At 43.1% G+C, this 19,288-nt stretch overlaps 1 protein-coding gene across 2 annotated transcripts in view; it reads left to right on the top strand.

The window, feature by feature from the left end:
• ccnd2a (cyclin D2, a) overlaps positions 1 to 19,288 on the top strand; it is a 146,552-nt gene that overhangs the window by 78,168 nt on the left and 49,096 nt on the right. For both annotated transcript variants that reach the window (XM_035157618.2, XM_035157619.2), the window contains exon 3: positions 6,596 to 6,649. In XM_035157618.2, the coding sequence (XP_035013509.1) occupies positions 6,620 to 6,649 (30 nt within the window). In that variant the 5' untranslated portion in view covers positions 6,596 to 6,619. The remainder of the gene's footprint in view (positions 1 to 6,595; positions 6,650 to 19,288) is intronic.

Here is a 19,288-nt window from a genome sequence, read left to right on the forward strand (position 1 = left end):
ATGTCATCAACCCGTGGGTCTCTTTCACTCCTTCTCCCTCTCTCCCTCTCAATCACCTGAACCTTGGTGACACCCCCGATCCCCTCAGTGGAGGTTCACTGCTCGGTAACACAAAGTATATTGTGTGTGTGACCCATTAAGAACTTCTAAAAGGAGCCATCGGCGAAGCCAGCACAAAGCCACGTGCTGTGTTGGCAATTGAGTGTGGAAAGGGCAAGAATGTGGCCCCAGACTCAGCTTCCGTTTATTCAGTGTGTAAAAGACGGAGAAAGCGAGAGAGACAGAGGAATATGAGGCATGCTTTTGGGCATGAAAGATATTTTAGGACTGAAAATTTATCTGATCAGAGAATATATTGTCTGTTAAACATTCACTATACAACACTAAATGCATGTCGGCTCTACTCCTCTGCTCGCAGATGTATTTAATGTAGAGTTCATTATGTTAATAAATCAATGTCGCTAATGTGGGCAGTTGTAACGAAGGTAAAAAGATCTAGGTTGTGTAGTTGACATAGTTCTAGGTCACAGTGCAACTTATTTAAAATATACCAACAATATTTATTGCAAGCGGAGGAGCAGCTTAGAGCTCAAACGGTGGCTGGAGAGGGTTAAGGTCCCATCCATGTTTTGGCAAACATCACATTGCACTTGAATTTATTTACTTCGGTTACTTCATAAATGCAATACTGTTTTGAATTTGACTCAGAAGAGCGATGTTGCATCACATACTTTCCCACACCTTCCCCATGAGTCATCTTTCAAAAACTTTATGCAACTCATATTAATTAGGGTGACTGTATCACCATTAATACCTTAATGAAAGTGTGAGAAAGTGGTGGGATTTAGGGATATGACGATATAATCCACTGAACAAAACAGAACAGAGATTTTGCAACATTTCCCTTCAATATCTCTGAAAAGCGCTCAAAAGCAGATCCTGAATAATCACAATGATCTTAAAGTTAAAGCTTCTGCTTGAGACATATTTTCACGACAGTCAACAGCCAGTAAGAAAGTGATGTTCATGAAGTTCTTTGTGTTGCAATTTTTGTGTATCATTAGTCTTCAAGAGAGCCAGATTTCAAAGGTATAGAGTTAGACGATAGCAGGACAATTTTAGGCTACAACACTGCAATGAAGGAACAACCAACAACATGGTATCGCAGTCCCTCATCTACATTAGTGTTGTTAGAAATGCACAGGATCCAGCTCCAGTGATCAAGGTAAAAGATTTGAAATAGTCTTACTGTTGCTGCTGTCGTTGCTCTAATATCTACTTTACATCAAGTTAAACTAGAATTACATCCTTGCAGTTAGTTGTACCTCCGCCAAAACTTCAAGTTGAATTTAAATCTGTCCAAACTCACACTCACATATACAGATATTCAGTAAAGATTTAATAAAAGAGTATTAATTAGAGGTAAGAGTGTATTTTGTCCTGAGTTATAAGAAGGGGAGGGAGGGAGGGTGGACAGACGCACAACAAATGCAGAGGTATAAAAACATTTCCTGGTTCTGATGTATCCACTTTAAAAGACTAATTAGATAGTTTTCTGACCTGAATAATATTTATTAACGTATTGCTCAAACTAGGGCAAAAATGCATTCCTTGAATTTTAGCCGGCAGTAAAAGTTTTATTGAGCTTCATGTGCACTGCATAAAACGTCATGTCCGACAGATTGCTCCCTAAAAGAGACACTGCATTAAGAGAAATAACAAAAGGAAAGACGAGTTTTCTCTGGTAACCTTCTTTGGCTTGGAATCCTCTACCGTTAGAGGTGTGCCGGTGCCTGCTGCCAAAACCGTGACAGCTGGGGGTTGAATAGAGAAAAGAAGAAGGCCCGTAAAGTCGTAGGGAAACATGAAACAGACTTTGCAACTGGCTGTCCCGTAAGGTACGTCCACTTACTTTGACAGGCATTGATTGAAGGTCTGTTGGGTTGTAGCATAAAGCTGATAATGGCTTGTGGGTTTAACAAAAAAAAAAAAGACAACACACAAAAGAGAATAAAAAATTTGGCACACATTCTACAACCTGAAACGGAACAGATCAAGAAAAGGGGAATGAACGTTGTCAGTTCCACATTCAGAGAAGGCCGGTAAAAAAAAGGGTGTTCCAAACGTCTAATATCATCAGATCACTAAGCTGTGTATTTGGAAAACATTTTCCAAAATGTATTTTAAACGCCAAAAGATGTTCTTAATTGTTTTGCATCAGCAGAAGGTAAGAACGGCGGCTAAAGCAAAGACAAGTCCAAGACAGAAGATCTAGAATATCAGGAGAAAAACAGGGTTTCAGTGGATCTGGAAAAGTCTAAAATAATCTTCATTTTGGGTAGAGATTTAAGAAGTCTTAAATATGTTAAAATATAACCTTATAGGTCTTAAATATGTTTAGGTAGAGTCTGTTTGGGCTGTAATCAGTTCAGTTTTCTAGATGAAAGATTCCCGACATGAAAAAGGCATCTGCCAGCCAATCAGGGGCGGGCAGGACAAGCAGATTCTAGGTTTCACCTTTCATTGATTATGGTCTTTCAAGGGTCTTAAATTCAAGTTGTTGAAACCTGAAGAAACCCTAAAAAATAGATGCAACAGGGTAGAAAACCCCTAATACCAGGTCTGGGGCTTCCACTGCAAGTCACTCATGGCCCTTTACCTCCCCCCCCCAACATAAGGTCAGACTGATAGTGTGAAGATATTTGTTTCTGTGACCAACCTAGATCTCCTCATACAATCAGTCTCCTCCAGCCTCAGGGCGAAACGACGCCAATATCACAACCCACTGACCTCGAATGTCAAGTTTGTCACATTCGGTGTCATAAAATATATGAGTGTTCAAGTCTTTGCAGAGATGCAGTGTTTATAATGACAAAAATAATGAACTGGGTCACTTTGAATCTCTTCTGTACTGCATCAGTCAGGATTAAATAAGTCTGACTACGTTCTCCTCCTTTCTTTATTTATTGACTGACAATTAATCATGTCAGGTCCTTTGTCCGCTTGTCTCCTTGTCACTACGGTGTTGTTTCAACAAGACACATAAGTCATACACGGTCAACAAAAACACCTATTTGAGATTCTTTGACTTGTGAAAACACGTTGCTTCCACAACTGTCACAACCATCCATCCAGTCTTGTTCCCTCACATTTGAAATGCATATTCTGAATCGACCTCTCACCTCCTCGGCCGTGGCACTTCCTCTCTCCGCTGGTGTCCCACCCCGGGGGGGAGGGGATAGCCGGGTCACAGGGGTCAGCAGGTTGAGCTGTCAGCACAGGTTTCATGTCTTAAGTGGAGCCTGTGAGGAATCGGGGCGGAATGCACAGACACTGCAGGACTCGGTGTGGGGTCACAGCACATCAGATTTATTGCTATTATCACCGTGAACTCCATGTTCTTTTTACTCCATCACTTCTTCACCTCCCTCTGTCTCCCCGGGCGCTCTCCCATTCTGTTTCCATGTGACACTATTGCTCTCTGCATCATCGGACCCATCCATACAGCTCCTCTTCCATTCAGGTTAATTTAGGGATTGTAAACACAATAGTGCCATTGTTTGTTTTAGCGATTTAATTTAAAACATGAGTATTCTCCGTCAGTCTTAAATCAGCAATGGATTCATGAATGAATTTAATTCACTATAATTAATGCTGACTATTTATGCCACTATGCCACAGACCCTACATAAACTTTCAAAACACATGAGTGAGTCTGATTGTGTGTAACATGCGTGACATTTCCCTTCATTACTATAGACATGGACCCTGTAGTTTTAGAGTCAATCCCACATCCACCACCCCAGCAACATAAATACTAATTACTGTGTGATTGCTGAAAATAGTCTACAACAAAATGCTACCACTTACACCTTCGTGTTTGTGTCTGCTAGAACTTCATTGCTCTGCTATTTAGAAAATTACTAGTTTGACTTTAAAATAATGTAATTGTCACTTCTTCTTAATTGTGATAAGATTATGTTATAAGAAGGAAGATTGTTTTCTTTGTCCTGAGCACCACATACAGGTCACAGACAGAAAACTGCACGCATTGATGCATGTCAACACTAACTTGCAAAAACAGGACAGGAATCCATTGCTTTGTCCTTTTCTGAACCTGCAGCTTCTCTCCTTCCGCTCACTCTCCTCTCACCTGTCTTTTCTTCTTGGCAAACTATCCGTCGTCATTGTCTCGCTCTTGTCTTTGATGATGTGAAACAACTCTGTTAACATTGTATGATTGTGTGTTTTCATGCATTTATACCTCTGTGTGTGTTTGTGTCTGTGTGTGTCCTGACCTGTGTGGGAACATCTGTCTGCTCGTGGGGCAAACACAGAGGGCAAATTCTTAACAGGCCTCAGAAAACCAGCTCCACAATGGGGAGCAGGGAGAACACTGTGGTCTGCCAATCAACTGAATTTAGTTTTCAATTAACCCGGGGTTGAAAAGATAAATGAACCACCTTGAACAAATCCTGAGGAGACCAAAGAGTTGATTGAAAGTTACTTGCAGTCTTTACCTGGGTGGCGAGAGGACGGGCTGTTTGCTCAGGCTTTGGACTGACTCACTAATCAAAGTGTGTGTCAGAATGGAGAGATTAGGGAGCCAGAATGGGTCTGAGACTCTACCTGCACCCTTGTCTCTTTGTTGTCACCCACCTGGATGAGCTGTTAGCGTTGCGTAACGCCCCAAACAGTCGAGCACTCGCCAGAGAAACTTTCTAATACCCTGATAAAATGCAGCTGTTTTTATCTCCTGCTTCGGGACTGAGGAGGCCCAGAAAAGGCTCTTTAAAGCACTAATGAGTGTGGCATTGTTCAGAGCGGGAGATTCCCCTTCCACTGAAGCGTTCGGCTGCTCCCGGTGTGGCCCGTCCCAGCAGCTGCTGTCATCTCAGGACAAGACGCAGACCTCAAAGCTGGTAGAACGCTCTGAGCAAACTCCTGCGCGGACATACAGGGAAACAGAGAGAGAGAGGGAAATAGAAAAAGGGGAAGTTGCAAGTTGTGATGATTTGTCATTCATTCGCTGAAACGATCCGACTGGTTTGCATTCGGTTCCAATGCAAACATTATAGTCGAGTTGTGTTCCACTGAATTACGTTTCCTGGTAGGGCTGTGCTATGGCTGTTGATGCAGAGGCAGGTAACTGATGTGCTCCGACAGTAGCTCAGGTTTCAAAGACAAGGTCGGATAATGGAAGACGTTTAAAAAGCCATCTCAGACAATGCAGGATCTTAAGTCCTGGATGTCTTCCTCATCATTCATCTGATCCCATTTCCTGACTTCTAAAGATTGAGGGATCTACTGTAATTCAAACCTCTCTCCCTTTCACATGCTTTGTATTCCCACTCTAGTCACTTTGTGTGAAAAAAAAAAAGGGAATATGTGTTTTGACAACTTCACATCTCGCTGGCTTTCATGCTACAACTTCCTCGCCTCCCCCCCTGCTCCATCACCCCTTTGCTCCTCTCCCACTCCTTGTGGTCGCTCGGAGTGAATTCAACCTTGTCCTGCCGTTAAATGAAGTTCTGCGGGAGGGAGGGAGGGAGGGAGAGCAGGAGGGAGGGGGTGAGGCTTTACCTTTTCGGAAGTGAAGCTAGCTCTCTGACCCGTCGTGGTGAAAGGACCCTTGGGCTTCGCTGCGTCCCTCACATAAGATGAGCTCTATGGGGGTGGGGGGAAGCAGGAGATTACACCTGATTACACCTGATAGGAAGGAGACTTAGCATAAAGTCCATTGGCTCCTTTGTGGAATAATCCGCTCCTCCCATCCAAGTCATTGTGATGAGTGATAAGGTCTCGAGTGTGTATGAGCGGAGAACGGAAATAGCAGAGTAGTTTTTTAATGCAGCTTCTGTCCTGATGTTCCATTTACTTTCATGTGACTGGTTCTAAACCTGCCTGTTTGGAAAGGGCTGTTTTTTGTAGGTGTCGGATGTTGAGTGCAGAGCTTTTTATGAAAAGTTTTTGCTGCAGAGTGAAATTTGTGAAAACTTTGTGTTCATCCTACCTGGTTTATCCATGATGACGGTTTTATAGTTGATATTTTAAAAAAATGAAACTAAATTAGCTTCATCACTGTTCATGTCTGTGGTTTATATAAGTTTGAATGATGTGTTATTTTTTTTCATACATTGCATCTTGGCTATTTTAGAAGTTTGTTAGGCAATCCACACAATCTTCAGACCCACAACCACAACTTTTCAAAGTAAAAGCTCCATATTTCGGCTAGATAGAGATTATCACAGCAACAAAATGAACGCTGTGCTTTAACTTTGAAGACAACGTGCTAATGTGGAAGTGATTCTATAAAGGATGTTGCCATGACGGAGATCAGCACCCACAACTCCCATGAATGTCATTTTGATATAGGGGAAATACAAATAATCAGATTATCAAAAGCTGCTGTGGTTTATCTGAGGATGTTCAACTTGCATGAAATAAACAATTACTAAAACTATTCAGAATGTGTAAGAGCTTATTTAAGTGTCAGTAATAGGAATTTACCTTAAATCATTTGTCCTGTTCTCACACCTCACTGGACATCTTTCATCCAACGTCTCATTTGTCTCATTTGTCTCATGTCTCCTAGGAGCCGGATCCCGGCAGTGGGGTAATGCTCAGGAGCCTCAGAAGGTGTTCTCAGGTAAGAGGGATTACATTTGTGTTTTTTTCACTGTGATCACGTGGGCTGCTGATTCATGTGAGCAGGTATTCATCTGAGCTGGGCTTCAACTTGCTGGTTTCTCAAGCCACACTAGCTTGTGTTAACATAGCTTGAATGCGTCGCTGGATGTGTGTGAACAGACACGAGTCAAGCTGTGTGTATCTTGTTCTTGTCTGTTGAAGCTGAAGTCTGAAGCCCATTTCTGCCAGTGAAAGAAAAAGAGAAATGCTAAATCAAAACTATGAGATTGAAAAGTCAATCATAATTATGAGAGTAAGTAAGTTGCATAGTAGAAAGTAAGTAGTAAGATAATTATGAGATTAAAAAAGTCAATATTATGATAAAGTAAGTAATTGTTGACATACTAAATTGATATTTGGAGATATTAGGTTGTTATTTTAAAATATTAAGTCGTTATTTTGAGACACTAGTTGTTATTCTGAGATACTAAATCATTATTTTGAGATACTAAGTCTTTATTTGGGGAAACTAAATCGTTATTTTGAGTGAGTAAGTCATTACTCTGAGTCTTTCAAGATCGTCATAACAACTTACAGGACCTGTGGCAGAAATGGGCTTAAGGATGATACATTACAGTAGATAAATTAATCATATTTTGGGGGAAATGCCTCCAGATGAAGCTGTCGTTCTCTGTCAGTGTAGATTCCCTCTGTGAACACCCCCCCTCTATAGATGCCACCACCTCTGTTAACAATAGATCATAGCACTGCTGGGCTTGTAGTTTTGTTTTGATTGGAACCAGTCTTGCTGGCTTGTCTGTCTCATGTAGGAGCCTGAAAAAGCTTTTTTTCTGCCTGCTTCAAGTCGTCTTCTGTCAAAGAGAAAAAAAAAACTTCATGAGGGAGTAGTGGAAATTGTTGCTCATTGCTCTCTTAAGTGATCTTACTTTAGAAATGAAACCTAATGTTGCTGGGATTACACTGCCTGCAGTTGTGCTGGTGTTGACGTTTGCTGCACCGTGGTGTTTTTAGTTTCTGGATCGGTGTCATCTCGGTCAGGTTTACCCAGTTCATGCTGTGCTCCACTGACATACTGTGCATCTGCTCTCAGGCCATCTGCAGGTGTATGGTTTCCTGATAGAGGGAAATAAAAGTAGCTTTCAGTTCAGGTAAAGGTCAGCACATAATCTATTACTGACCTTGTTACTGTCATTTTCAGTATCACAGTGATATGATACCACGACTGTGTCTTTCTCTGCCGTTGAAACCCCACAAGCATGGATTCCTGTAAACGTTAGCTCTAGGTGGTTTCTCTATCGCTATCTTCTTGTGCACAATGACTGATTTACTTTTTAAATTGCTAATAGTCTAGAATAGTCTTACATTGTGCTTTTTAACAGACATGAGGTTAAAGGAAAGGACCTTGACTTGTTGATATACTGTTGTACTCCTTTTGCAAGACCTGTTTTTGACTTGATTAAGATTTTAAAAAAGATATGCTGCTATGCCACATATGATGATGATGATCTTTAATATGTATTATAACATTTAAATAAAATGTGTAAGTCAACATAAATGGGACAACTCTATTAAAATAATCTTTTAAAAACAGTAAACAGAACAGAGTTAATTTTGCAATTGAAATAAAAACAATACGCATTCATTCATCATTTATTTAGCAACTATTATCACACCAGCATCACAACGCAACTGTGTGTGAAGAAGAGAAAGTACAAGTGAACGACTAATGTCCGAGAGAGGAAACGTGACAGATACTATATGATGTAACACACGTAACACGACTCCAGTATTATTATATGTAATTTTCCGAAATGCAATAATTTTAATTTAATTAATCACACACTTCGACCAAATTTGGTTAAGGCTTTAACAACTGGCACTGGATACATTTTGGATACTCTGTGTACATGTTATTTACTACCTAGGTGTAACTCTAAAGGGTTTTTAATACGCTTTCAATTGGTTGGTGTTATTCCATGTTGACTTACACTATGCAACTGTATTTGTATTACAAGATTGTAGCATTTCTTTTTGAAATTGTAGAGCCCTGTATTAGTTAAGAGAGTTGGGCATTTGGGGTGGGGGCATCTCTGGATCTTCTTTGGACTGGTTCTCCTTGTACATTTTCTCAGTTCCAGTTCATAATTGTGCCTCATCAACTGAATCGCTGACTTGCGGTGTTCCCCAGGCTTTTGTCCTTGGTCCGATGCTGTTTGCATTGTACTTGCTTCCTCTTGGGCAGATGTTGAGTATTTTTAAACAGTATTTCCCACCATTGTTGCGCAGACATCGATCTGTTTCTATCAGGTGAGAAATATTGCTAAACTCAGGCCCATTGTGTCCATAGATAGCTGAGATGGAGATGATTAAACATGTGTTCATTTCCCACAGGCTAAATTACTTCTAATTCTATTTTCACCTGTCAAGATTAAAGGTCTTGGGGCAGAAACGATCACAACCTATTGTCAAACTGAAAATTGAAGGTGCTATATTTACATACATAGTAGGTAAATAGTAGATGTTTAAATACAGTGTTGGTTGTGTCTCTTAAGAAGTAAAAAAGGTTTAAATTATTCCGCAAGGGAGTTTGATAAACCAGTTCACCTTTCATTATCTGGCATGTAGATTAGAAAACATTACGTCATCACTCGTTTCACACTGTATCTCTACAAACGTTTTCTCAACGCTAATTGGCCACAGGCTGTGAAATACATATGCATACAGTGTATTCCAGTGTGAAAGAGCATTCCTGGGTCAAGTGGCTGCTCTAAGGGTGACTCGACACTTTTGACATGTGGTTGACCGTTCAGCGGCAGCAGCAGCAGCAGCACAACACTTGTGTTCACAACGTTTGCCTGTTGGGATTAGCACTGTGCAGCTGCCCTGCTCCTCACAGCTGACCTAACATGGGTCTATTAAGACAGAGGTGGAGCTCAGTGGATCTTTTGCCTTGCACCACTTTCCAGTCATACAGTGGTTGTCACACACATTCACGCATATTCATTCACAAACAAGGCGCTGACTCATTTTTTACTGGTTGTTGCAAACCTGTAACAGAGTGTTTCCTGCAGTGTAAGAAGTCAGTTCTACACATGCAGTAATTTGCTCCTTATACATACTGTAACTAATTGAAATGCTCAGTAGAAAGTTCACCTTCAACAAGTGCTAAATAATAAACATTAGTTGTAAACAGGGTGGCTGCAGTAGTCTGTGTTATTGGTGATACACAATTATTACATAACCATCAGCTCCACTAATTATTTCACTATAACTATACTGAGAATTTAGTATAGACATAAAACCCATTTGGTCCATTTTCATGCATCAGTGGTAGCAGCCACAAACATGAAATAAATAAACTGCGCTGCATGAAATACCATCAATACTTAATAAACAATTTTTATGATCCCTGCTGTAATTTGTGTGTGTGTGTGTGTGTGTGTGTGTGTGTGTGTGTGTGTGTGTGTGTGTGTGTGTGTGTGTGTGTGTGTGTGTGTGTGTGTGTGTGTGTGTGTGTGTGTGTGTGTGTGTGTGTGTGTGTGTGTGTGTGTGTGTGTGGATATTAAGGCAAACCATATTTTCAAATGCCTGGTGTAATCAATAACAGTGCTTTTGTCCGTTTTATTAGTGTGTTAATCCCTGGTGGTGAAAATAAGATGATCTATCACTGATGAATTGTGTCAGTTGCATAACTGGTTTGGACTCAGATCACGATTAAGATGTAAAATGTGTATATTTTGAATCTTATCATATATGTATTAGAGATTAAACGTGATGATTACTTGAGTACGAGCTTCCTCTTCTAGGTTAGGCCCTTGTTTTTCTTCATGTTCATGTTCTAGGGCCAAACAGAGGAAACATCTGCTTTACTGCTGTTCTAACTGCTCCAGATCTACACACACACACACACACACACACACACACACACACACACACACACACACACACACACACACACACACACACACACACACAGGCAGTCCTAGTGGTTGCTCCTGCCAAAGGAAGAGTGTTCCTACACAAAGCACACACATGCATTGATACTTACACACACAGACACACAGACACACCAACGCACTCACAGATGCAGCCTGCGTCTTCCTCTCATCCTCATCCTGTAACAACCACTGTGCAGTTTGTCCTCCAACCCACCGTCTCCGCTGTCAGGACCTGCTCTAACAGCTGCTCTGCATGCAAATCCATCAGTCTGGTTTTCTGTCTGTGTTTTCGTCCATTTCACAATGTGAATCATTTCAACATTTTTACTAAAATTAGACTTTTTAGACAATTTTCTTCAACTTCTTGAAGAGGTACATGGTTACACATAGGGAAGAAACAGCAATAAGCAATAGTTGTTGGTTAGTACAATAAATAAATGTGACTCAGAATTAAAAAGCTTTTAATGTAATGTGTACAATGATGAAGCAAACACAGAAAGTAAATACACTTATTACTTAAAAGAAGTTACTTAGAATAGTTTGAACAGTGTTTTGAAAAGATAGTGATACAAATTTGCACAGTTATCTGTGTGGTATTGTTTTTTTCATAAATAAAAATGTAAAAACGTCATATTCAAGGATTTTAGGTAAAATATGAGTTGCATGATGTATATTTATTTTACTTCCTGCTGTAGATGTATAGTGTATGTCACACATGTGTTTGACCGTGTTTGTATGGAACTGTCCTCCAGTATAGGTCACAGGTCGTCTGTGCAAGCACCTCATTACGACTCATAGTTACGTTTTATTGTTGGGCGACCTCTACCAGTCGTATAAATTATGACAGGAGCAAAGGAGGAAGTCAGGTGACTTGGTATAAAGAACAGACGTCCACATTAGCGTGAGGTTTGTGTGAATGGACGGGATAAAAAAACTAAATCAATACTTATTTTCTTTTATCCGTGGATGTTTGACATTAACCACGAGGTCTTACAGTTTTTATAACATAATGCTAGCTACGCCTTTGCTACTGAGAGACCACTGTCGTTACTCACACTGCCACCAGAGGTCCTTGTTAGCTTGTTGTGGGTCACTGGCATTTGCAGAAACGACCAAAGCTGTTATTTTTCTTGACAGGAGGGTATTTACTAAATGTGTTTAGATGGACAGAGGTTCTAAAGAATCAAACGATCCTCAGAGATTAAGGCCACAGTGCTGGGAGGCCATAACAACGACTGTTTGTTGGCGCGGCTGTGGCTCCGACTCGACCGTCACTGAGACACAGAAATAGCCCTTGTGTGGGCCCTTTCAAAATTGTAGAATAATAACCCTCGTCACCCAAAAGGGAAAAGGCAAGGTCTGTCCTTCCCAGAGATTATGGTGGGAAGAATCGATGACTTCCTCCATCTTTTTCCCTCAGGGGACAGAGGGACAAAGTCTCGCTGGTATTAATAGTAGTCCTGTGATAAGCCGGGCCAGTATACGCTGCCTTGTGGTGTCACAGCCTTTCGTCTGGTTGTGAGAACCTCTTGTTTTAGTATCAAAGGGCTCTTATAGAATATACATTTCTGAGCCTTTCCTGTTTTTGTTCAGCCCCTCGTGCTTCACTGTACATCACAACATTTTTACAGTACAATAGGGAGCACTCGAGTGTCCCATCAATAGACACTTGACACTGCGTCTTTGATCGTTTTTTTGTCTTCGGCTCTGTGTCGGGGCTGCGATGCCGCCCGCTGCCCCAGAGCTGTGTGAGCAGTGGAGCCTTGTGTCGTAAAAAATACTTGGAGCAAAGGGGATATGCTTCTGTCATTGACACAGCCGTTAGCCTGAACGGCAGGTTGTATGTTTGCCTGAGGGCCTGATGAACCATTTACCCCAACACATTGGTCACAAAAGGAGCCGTGAATACAGGCGCTCTGCTTTTTCGATTAGATCATTGTTTGTTAAAGCACAGGAAACATCATGTCACACTTTCAGTTTATAGTCATAGGAAAAAAAAAGAGTTATGCTGGGAGAAAGTTGATAAGAAAACATGAAAAAAAGAAACAATAGTGTTGTTAAATTTACGTTTTCGTTCCTTGACTTCTCAAAGAGTTATTTTTTTTTTCATTCTCAACTGGTTTGATGTCCTCTATGCCCCAAATAGGTTCTCTGAAAAGAGAGCATGGGAAAAATAGCTGTCATTGTGGAAACTGCTGGGAAAAGGCTGCGTTCTCATTGGTAGCAGTGCAGGGCATTGTGGGATGTGAGGGAGCTGAGAAAGACTGTTTTTCTTCTTCTGAGAAAGAGGAAACATGGAAACATTGACACAAAAAGCACCGAGATTAGACCCGTCCAAGCAGAACTAACTTACTGCAGTTTATGCTCTGTTGGCTTCGCTTCAGTCAGAGATGGGAAGATGAGAAGTGGATGGTCAGTGATCGTGGCAGCGAGTGTGACGAGGTGGGCAGGGTCGCCGCTCTTGTTTTACAGTCGTCTGCTCCAGCCGATTTAAAATCCCCTGCCGGCACGAGCAGTGGCGGCTGCATACCGACATACCAGCCTGATGGTCGACCGGGACCATTAGCGAGGCCCAAGTGGTGGAGCCCACCCAGGGCTGCCGACCCTCTCCTGCCCAGCTTCTACCTTCCTGCCCAGCCCTGGCTCTGGATCAGAGGCAGGCCGCACGTCGGGGGACAGGACTAATGATGGCCCAAGCCATGCCATCCCTTTCAAGACCCAACCCAAGAGTCCAATTTTGGCTAATGCTATTTCCTGCAGATAAGATGCAAACAGGCTCCTTTTACTTCTTTTTCCCCATCAGACGTTGGGGAGGTGAGGGAAGGGTGAGCGGTGGCGAAATACGTGATTGAGTCCATGCTCTGTTTCATCATCAGCTGGTTGGGTGTTGCTGAGCTTTACTAGCAGCCACCGTGCCTGCTGTCACATTGGACTGATTTAAAAAAATGTCAGAGAAGTGATAGATGAAGTAGAGACAGAACGATTTGAAGTTCGTATTTATCCATATCGAACCACTTTGCCCGCCATCACTCCCAAAGTGGCTTAATCACGGCTGTGTTACACGATTATTTTACTCACCCAAGACCTTCTAAATCGTTTCCAGCTTAAAGGGAGATCTTGTAAGATATTCATGCTGCACGTAACTTGGTCTCCTGTTTTGCCACCGTTGTCACAAATTGTCTTACTTTGAGACTTAAGATTGGAAACTTTGCTGCTGCAAAAACTTCTATTGGTTGACGCTGTTACTGGAAAATACACCCAGAAACAAATTAATCCCTGGATTTCAATGTTCTTTGATCATAGAGAGGAGGAATTTTTAGAATCTTAAATCTGAATCATGTGCCTCGCATAACTGTGACGAGAACACAAGGGAGAACCTTATTACTAACTTCACAACAAATTTGTTTAGATAAGTCGGTTAAACTAACATCACCCATGTAAGTGAGATCATCTGTCAGTCATCGGATACGCCACTGATACAACCCCGTGTTTTCAAAGGAACTCGTGTAATCCATCGGGCATCAATCAAAAACAAGACAGACGACATATCTGAACTTGTCAGGGCAGCCCTCAGTGAAACAACTCGCACTATATATCAAGTTATCAGGACCATGTGGTCGATTGTGTAGAACATTTTACCAGAGCAGCTAGGATTAGTTTTAGAAGTTGTGCAGTGGCATCCAGCAATTTACCGTGTGAGCCAGTAGAATGTATGCAAGTGCACCTTTCAGATGAAATACTCTGTTGTCCATCCTTCCTTCCATCCATCCATCCTTCCATTATCTTTACTGCTGATCCTTTTAGGGTCACGGCGGGGAGGAGGCAGTCCCAGCGAACATTGGGTGAGAGGCGGGTTAAAACGCCCTAGGTTGCCTGTCCATCACAAGGGCGACAGACAATAACAGACAACCATTCTTCAGCTTCGGAAACATTACGCTCAGATTCTTTTCTTCCTCTTCTTTATTTTGGCAGTCTAGATTCTTGCACCTTTATTGTATGACGCGCATTGAACTTCCAGGCGTTGGCGAGTTACTAGCCATGAACGTTATTGTTTTTTTTACATCTTGGGAACAAAGTGCAACAGGGATATATTTATTTATTTATTTATTTATTTATTTTTCTCTTATTGTGCAAGATGAACATGAACATTGGTTCCCAGTACGTTTGTGATGAGTCACCAAAAATAAACAGACCTTTTCTAGCAGGTTAACGCACGTTTACAAAAACCTGTGCACAACCCCAATCTGCAGGTCTCTGCAGAAACAAGGAGAACATGCAAATTCAACACAACAGAGCTGTTAATCAGATTAAACAAATACTTTGGTCACGTTTTTTTTGTGATTTCGTTTTACAGTTAATGATGCATAGAAGACTTCCCGTAGTTGTAATTTCTGAGAATTACAGTAACATCTGAGCTCAGAGAAGAAAATCCCACCTCGTCATTTTCTGGCATTTAATAAGTTGCATCTTCAGTCTGTACACTGTGGTCACACGCCCACACCATCACAGCACAGTGCATTGTTTTGGTGTCGAGCTGCAGTCAGTCACCATGGGCCAAAAGCCGTACGTGCATGTGTGATGTGTGCACCAGGGGAAAAAATTAGCTGGTATGTACCGAAAAATATGCATGAAATCCACGTCATCAAACATAGCAGCTGCTTTGTGACTGTGGCATTTTGTGTCCCCTCTCCGCCTGCCTCGCTCTGCGCGTTCGAGGACACCGGTGTCGTCAGAGGGGGATGTGTGATGGCAGGCAGGGTCTGAGCCGGGCGCGCACACATCCGTCCACGTGCCCCTCTGATCCCAATCATTCATAAATTCAGCCAGGGAGATTTGTATCTGCCGTCGGCCCAGCAGTGTCTGTTATCTCTTTCCTCCACCTCCCTGTGGCTATTAGGAAGGAATGAGATGTCACAGCGCGTACGCACACAAACACACTCTCAAGTCCGACGGTGGTGGTGACAGCTGTCTGTCTCCGCCCGTCATCTCGCTCCGGCATCTCTGGCATATCCTCTTCTTTTTTTTCACCCTTTCATGTCGACTATTCGGTATCCACCTTCATCTCTTTAAAACACAATATTCTCTCAAGAGGCAACTGAAACCTCCTGCCGTCAGTTTTTTCTTCTTTAATTCTTCCCTTTTTCTTTTCTTCTAACTTTCTCACCATTTCTCCCCCTGTCCGCTCTGCCAGAAAAAAAAAAACATGCAGCGAAATTCCCCCTCAGTCATTTAGCCCAGATTCAACATTGCAGGCCGGCAGCGTCGAGGCTGTAACTTACCAGAATGTAAATAGAGCAGTGTTTTTCACATTACTTCACCGCTTATTTTTAGTAGCTGAACAAGAGCAGCTAAGGGTGTGCCTTCTCAAGCGCCGACTGTAAGTCTTATCAGCTGAATACACAGGGAACAAACACAGAGAAATTATAAATCAAATAAAACAATAATGACCCAGTGGAGGAAGTGATGTGTTGATTTATGGTTTAACTTTCAACTGTAAAGCACACAATGCAGGGGCGGCTGTTCTACATCGGGAAAGAATGTTGCTAATCTCTGTTTTCTCTTTCATTCTGATGCTGCACACGCAGTAAAGGTGTCATAAACTTTCATTGTTGCTTGAAAAGAATAAATGGCATTGTACTCTATTGCTGTAATCATGGCGTCTTAAGTGATCAGCTGCAGACGCCAGCCTTCCACCAACTGGATTCCCCCCCCCCTCCTCGAGAGACACCTGATCGCAAATTTTCTATTTACACATGCATGATATGCACCACCCACAACAAATGCACTTCCCGATCAAGATCCAATCACAGGCCGAGCCACAGACCGGTTAAGTGCTGTTCCCAAAGGCTCCTCAGCAGCGTGCTCCGAGCATAGCTGCCAGCCATTCCTCGATTACCAGGCCGCATCCTGCTCATACCTTCCAGGGATCAAAACAGACGTAGCACCTGCAGCAGCGGGGAAGTGAAGTGGTGGACGGTGGCTGCCTGTGTGCATGAGCTGTCTTCCTCCCAGCCGCTCCTCCCCTCACACCAGGAAATGTCTTTTTCCAACTCGGTCTCCGGTGCACTTAATTCCGACCGGCTCTCCAGCAACAAATGCTTGAAAGTAAAAGAGATCCGCTGCTGGCGAGATGTTCGCAAACTTCGATTTTCCCTCTGCAGAAATGTTAAAGATTAAATCAGCAGGTGTCAAATGCGGCTTTGAAAATGAGACCGCTAAGCAAAATCTGCAAGTTGGTGACGTTCCGGGCCGTTTGTTCGTTGCATAGTACGAACACAGGTCAGAGTTCTCCCACACAGAAATGGATGAAAGCTTTTGAAGATGAAGTGTGTGTGTGTGTGTGTGCACTTGTATGTCTGCTGTGAAGAAAGAGGTGTTAAACCCTCCATGTTCATCGCAGTCACTGAACATGATGACTCAGTTGATTTTCCACTGAGGTAAGCAGTCACTCTCTGATGAACAGTGAACTCACAGAAGCACTGAGTCACACACACACACACACACAGACACACACAGAGACTAACACGCACCTAATGGATTGCACTGTACGCTGAATATTTTCAGCAGAGCCATCAATAATTTCAACAGAACACAATTTTCTTTCCCTTCCTGTGATGATCTTGGTTTGTAGCCATAGATGCACTCATACAAACACACACACACACACACACACACACACACACACACACACACACACACACTTGTGCTTGGCCTTGTCCCTGTCCAAACAGCCCCTCTATAGTGAGCGCCTCCAATGGAGTGGATCCGCTCCAGCTAAGACACCCTCTCACACTTCCTCCCTCCCTTTCTCCTAACCCTCCCTCCTGTGTGACCGCAGGGCCTTCCTTCCTTCCTTCCTTCCTCCTGACACAGAGGCCTGGGGGAGTCGCAGGGGAGTCAGGATGGCCGGATGTGCCCTGATCAGACTGGACGGACAGACCGACTGACAAGGAGCAGACATGCAGACAGGAGGATGCTGCGGCTACTGTGGACTTTGGGCTCGGTTTTGTTCCCATCCGGAGCCACAATGAGGATGAGATCATGGCTGTTTTGATAGGACAACAGGAAGGTGCAGGGAGATGGAGAGCAGCGGGGCGTGCATGCAGGAGTATGAAGGAGTGCGAGGAAACAAAGGGAAACATAAGTGTTGATCAGAGAAGAGGCAGAGCTGTGATCATGCAAGTGGAGGTGGCTTTGATGTGCCCCACTGAATCTTTTTATTTCTAGATCACATACTCGACATATTTTTGCCCAACTTTCTTCTTCTTCTTCTTCTGAATCTAATAAAGTAATAAAATCAGGAAAGCAAATTAAGCCTTGGAGCTGGATTCGCCTCACAAGAGTTCTTTTATACGTCAGCTTCAAAAGCCGGTTTCAGACCTGAGGTCCGCAGGATATTCTCCGTGTGTTTTTGTTCACGACACCGGTGAACAAAAACATTGACATTGTTTTTATTTTTGCATGTTAGAAACGTCATCGGCCCTGTACATACCTGGTATTAACGTGGTTTTTGTGATCCGATCTCAAGCGGACAGCTCTAAGTATAGGTGTGAACGAAGTCAGATATAGATCCGATCACACTAGACCACATTTAGAGGTGGTCTGGGCCACATATGAGGGACTTTCCTCCGACCAGCTACAGTTTCACTATGAACCGAACCTCTTTTTACTCTTATCTGTGCCCGTACACTGACCACAACACCATGACTGATGCTTTTCTTAAAACTGGTGAAATCCGTCTTCACTGCAGCTGCACGAGATTCATCCAGCGCCTCCTGACGCACAGACACACACAAACAGTGACATCGGACACATCTGTAAACTCAGACCGGGCCAAAACAACATGGAGGTGAGATTTCGATCACAAGTGGTCGCGGGAGACACGTTCAGGACGGATGTTAGTATCAGGTGTGAACGCTCATACTTGGCCACTTGTGATCGGATCTCTCTGGACGGATGTTACTACCAGGTGTGTAGGGGGCCATTAATACCCCCAGTCACTCGAGGTGAATCCTGCCGGGGTTCTCCAGAGTTTTTACTGGGGAGCTGGAAGGAGAAACTCCATCGAAAGGACATTTGTGTTCTCACATACAGCCTCTCAGGAGAATGTCGGGAGTTCAGGGCAGGTCTGAGAAGAGCTAGGGCCTCACACAGGAAGAGCCTCAGCGACACAACGCAATGTCGTGTCTTACCTGCAAAGTCATTCATACTCTCGATGCAGTTTGTCTCCCCTGGAAGACAAGACAGACACTTCCACCATCGTTCTCTGGCGGAAGAGAAGGAGAGGACTGACCACAAGTGGCCGGAGGAGCAGAAGAAAGAGACCGAATGAAAGAACGAGAGAAGGGGAAGATCACAATAATCTCTCTTCCCTCCCCTCCGCTGTTTCTTTTTCTTTCTTTTTTTTTTTCTGGGAAGAGGATACAGTAAGTGCCAGCTGTGCTCTGCTGCTGCTGTACAGTGCTACTTCAGAGAAGTCAACCTCGCTGCACTCCCTCCACCCCATTGAACTGCCAGCTCTGGCAATCAATTCTGAGCCTTGTGCTGTCACTGCGGGCCTCTGGACACAGCAGCTGGCTGCAGGAAGACAAGCGCTCTTCCACAGAGTCTGTCCTCCCATCAGCTGCACCCAGCTGTCCAGCAGCAGTCCCACTATTCAGAGCACGGCCTGCTGCCGCTGGAGAGGGGAGGCCTCTTTC

Source organism: Hippoglossus stenolepis, chromosome 5, assembly GCF_022539355.2.
Source record: "Hippoglossus stenolepis isolate QCI-W04-F060 chromosome 5, HSTE1.2, whole genome shotgun sequence".
Classification (NCBI taxonomy): Eukaryota; Metazoa; Chordata; class Actinopteri; order Pleuronectiformes; family Pleuronectidae; genus Hippoglossus; species Hippoglossus stenolepis.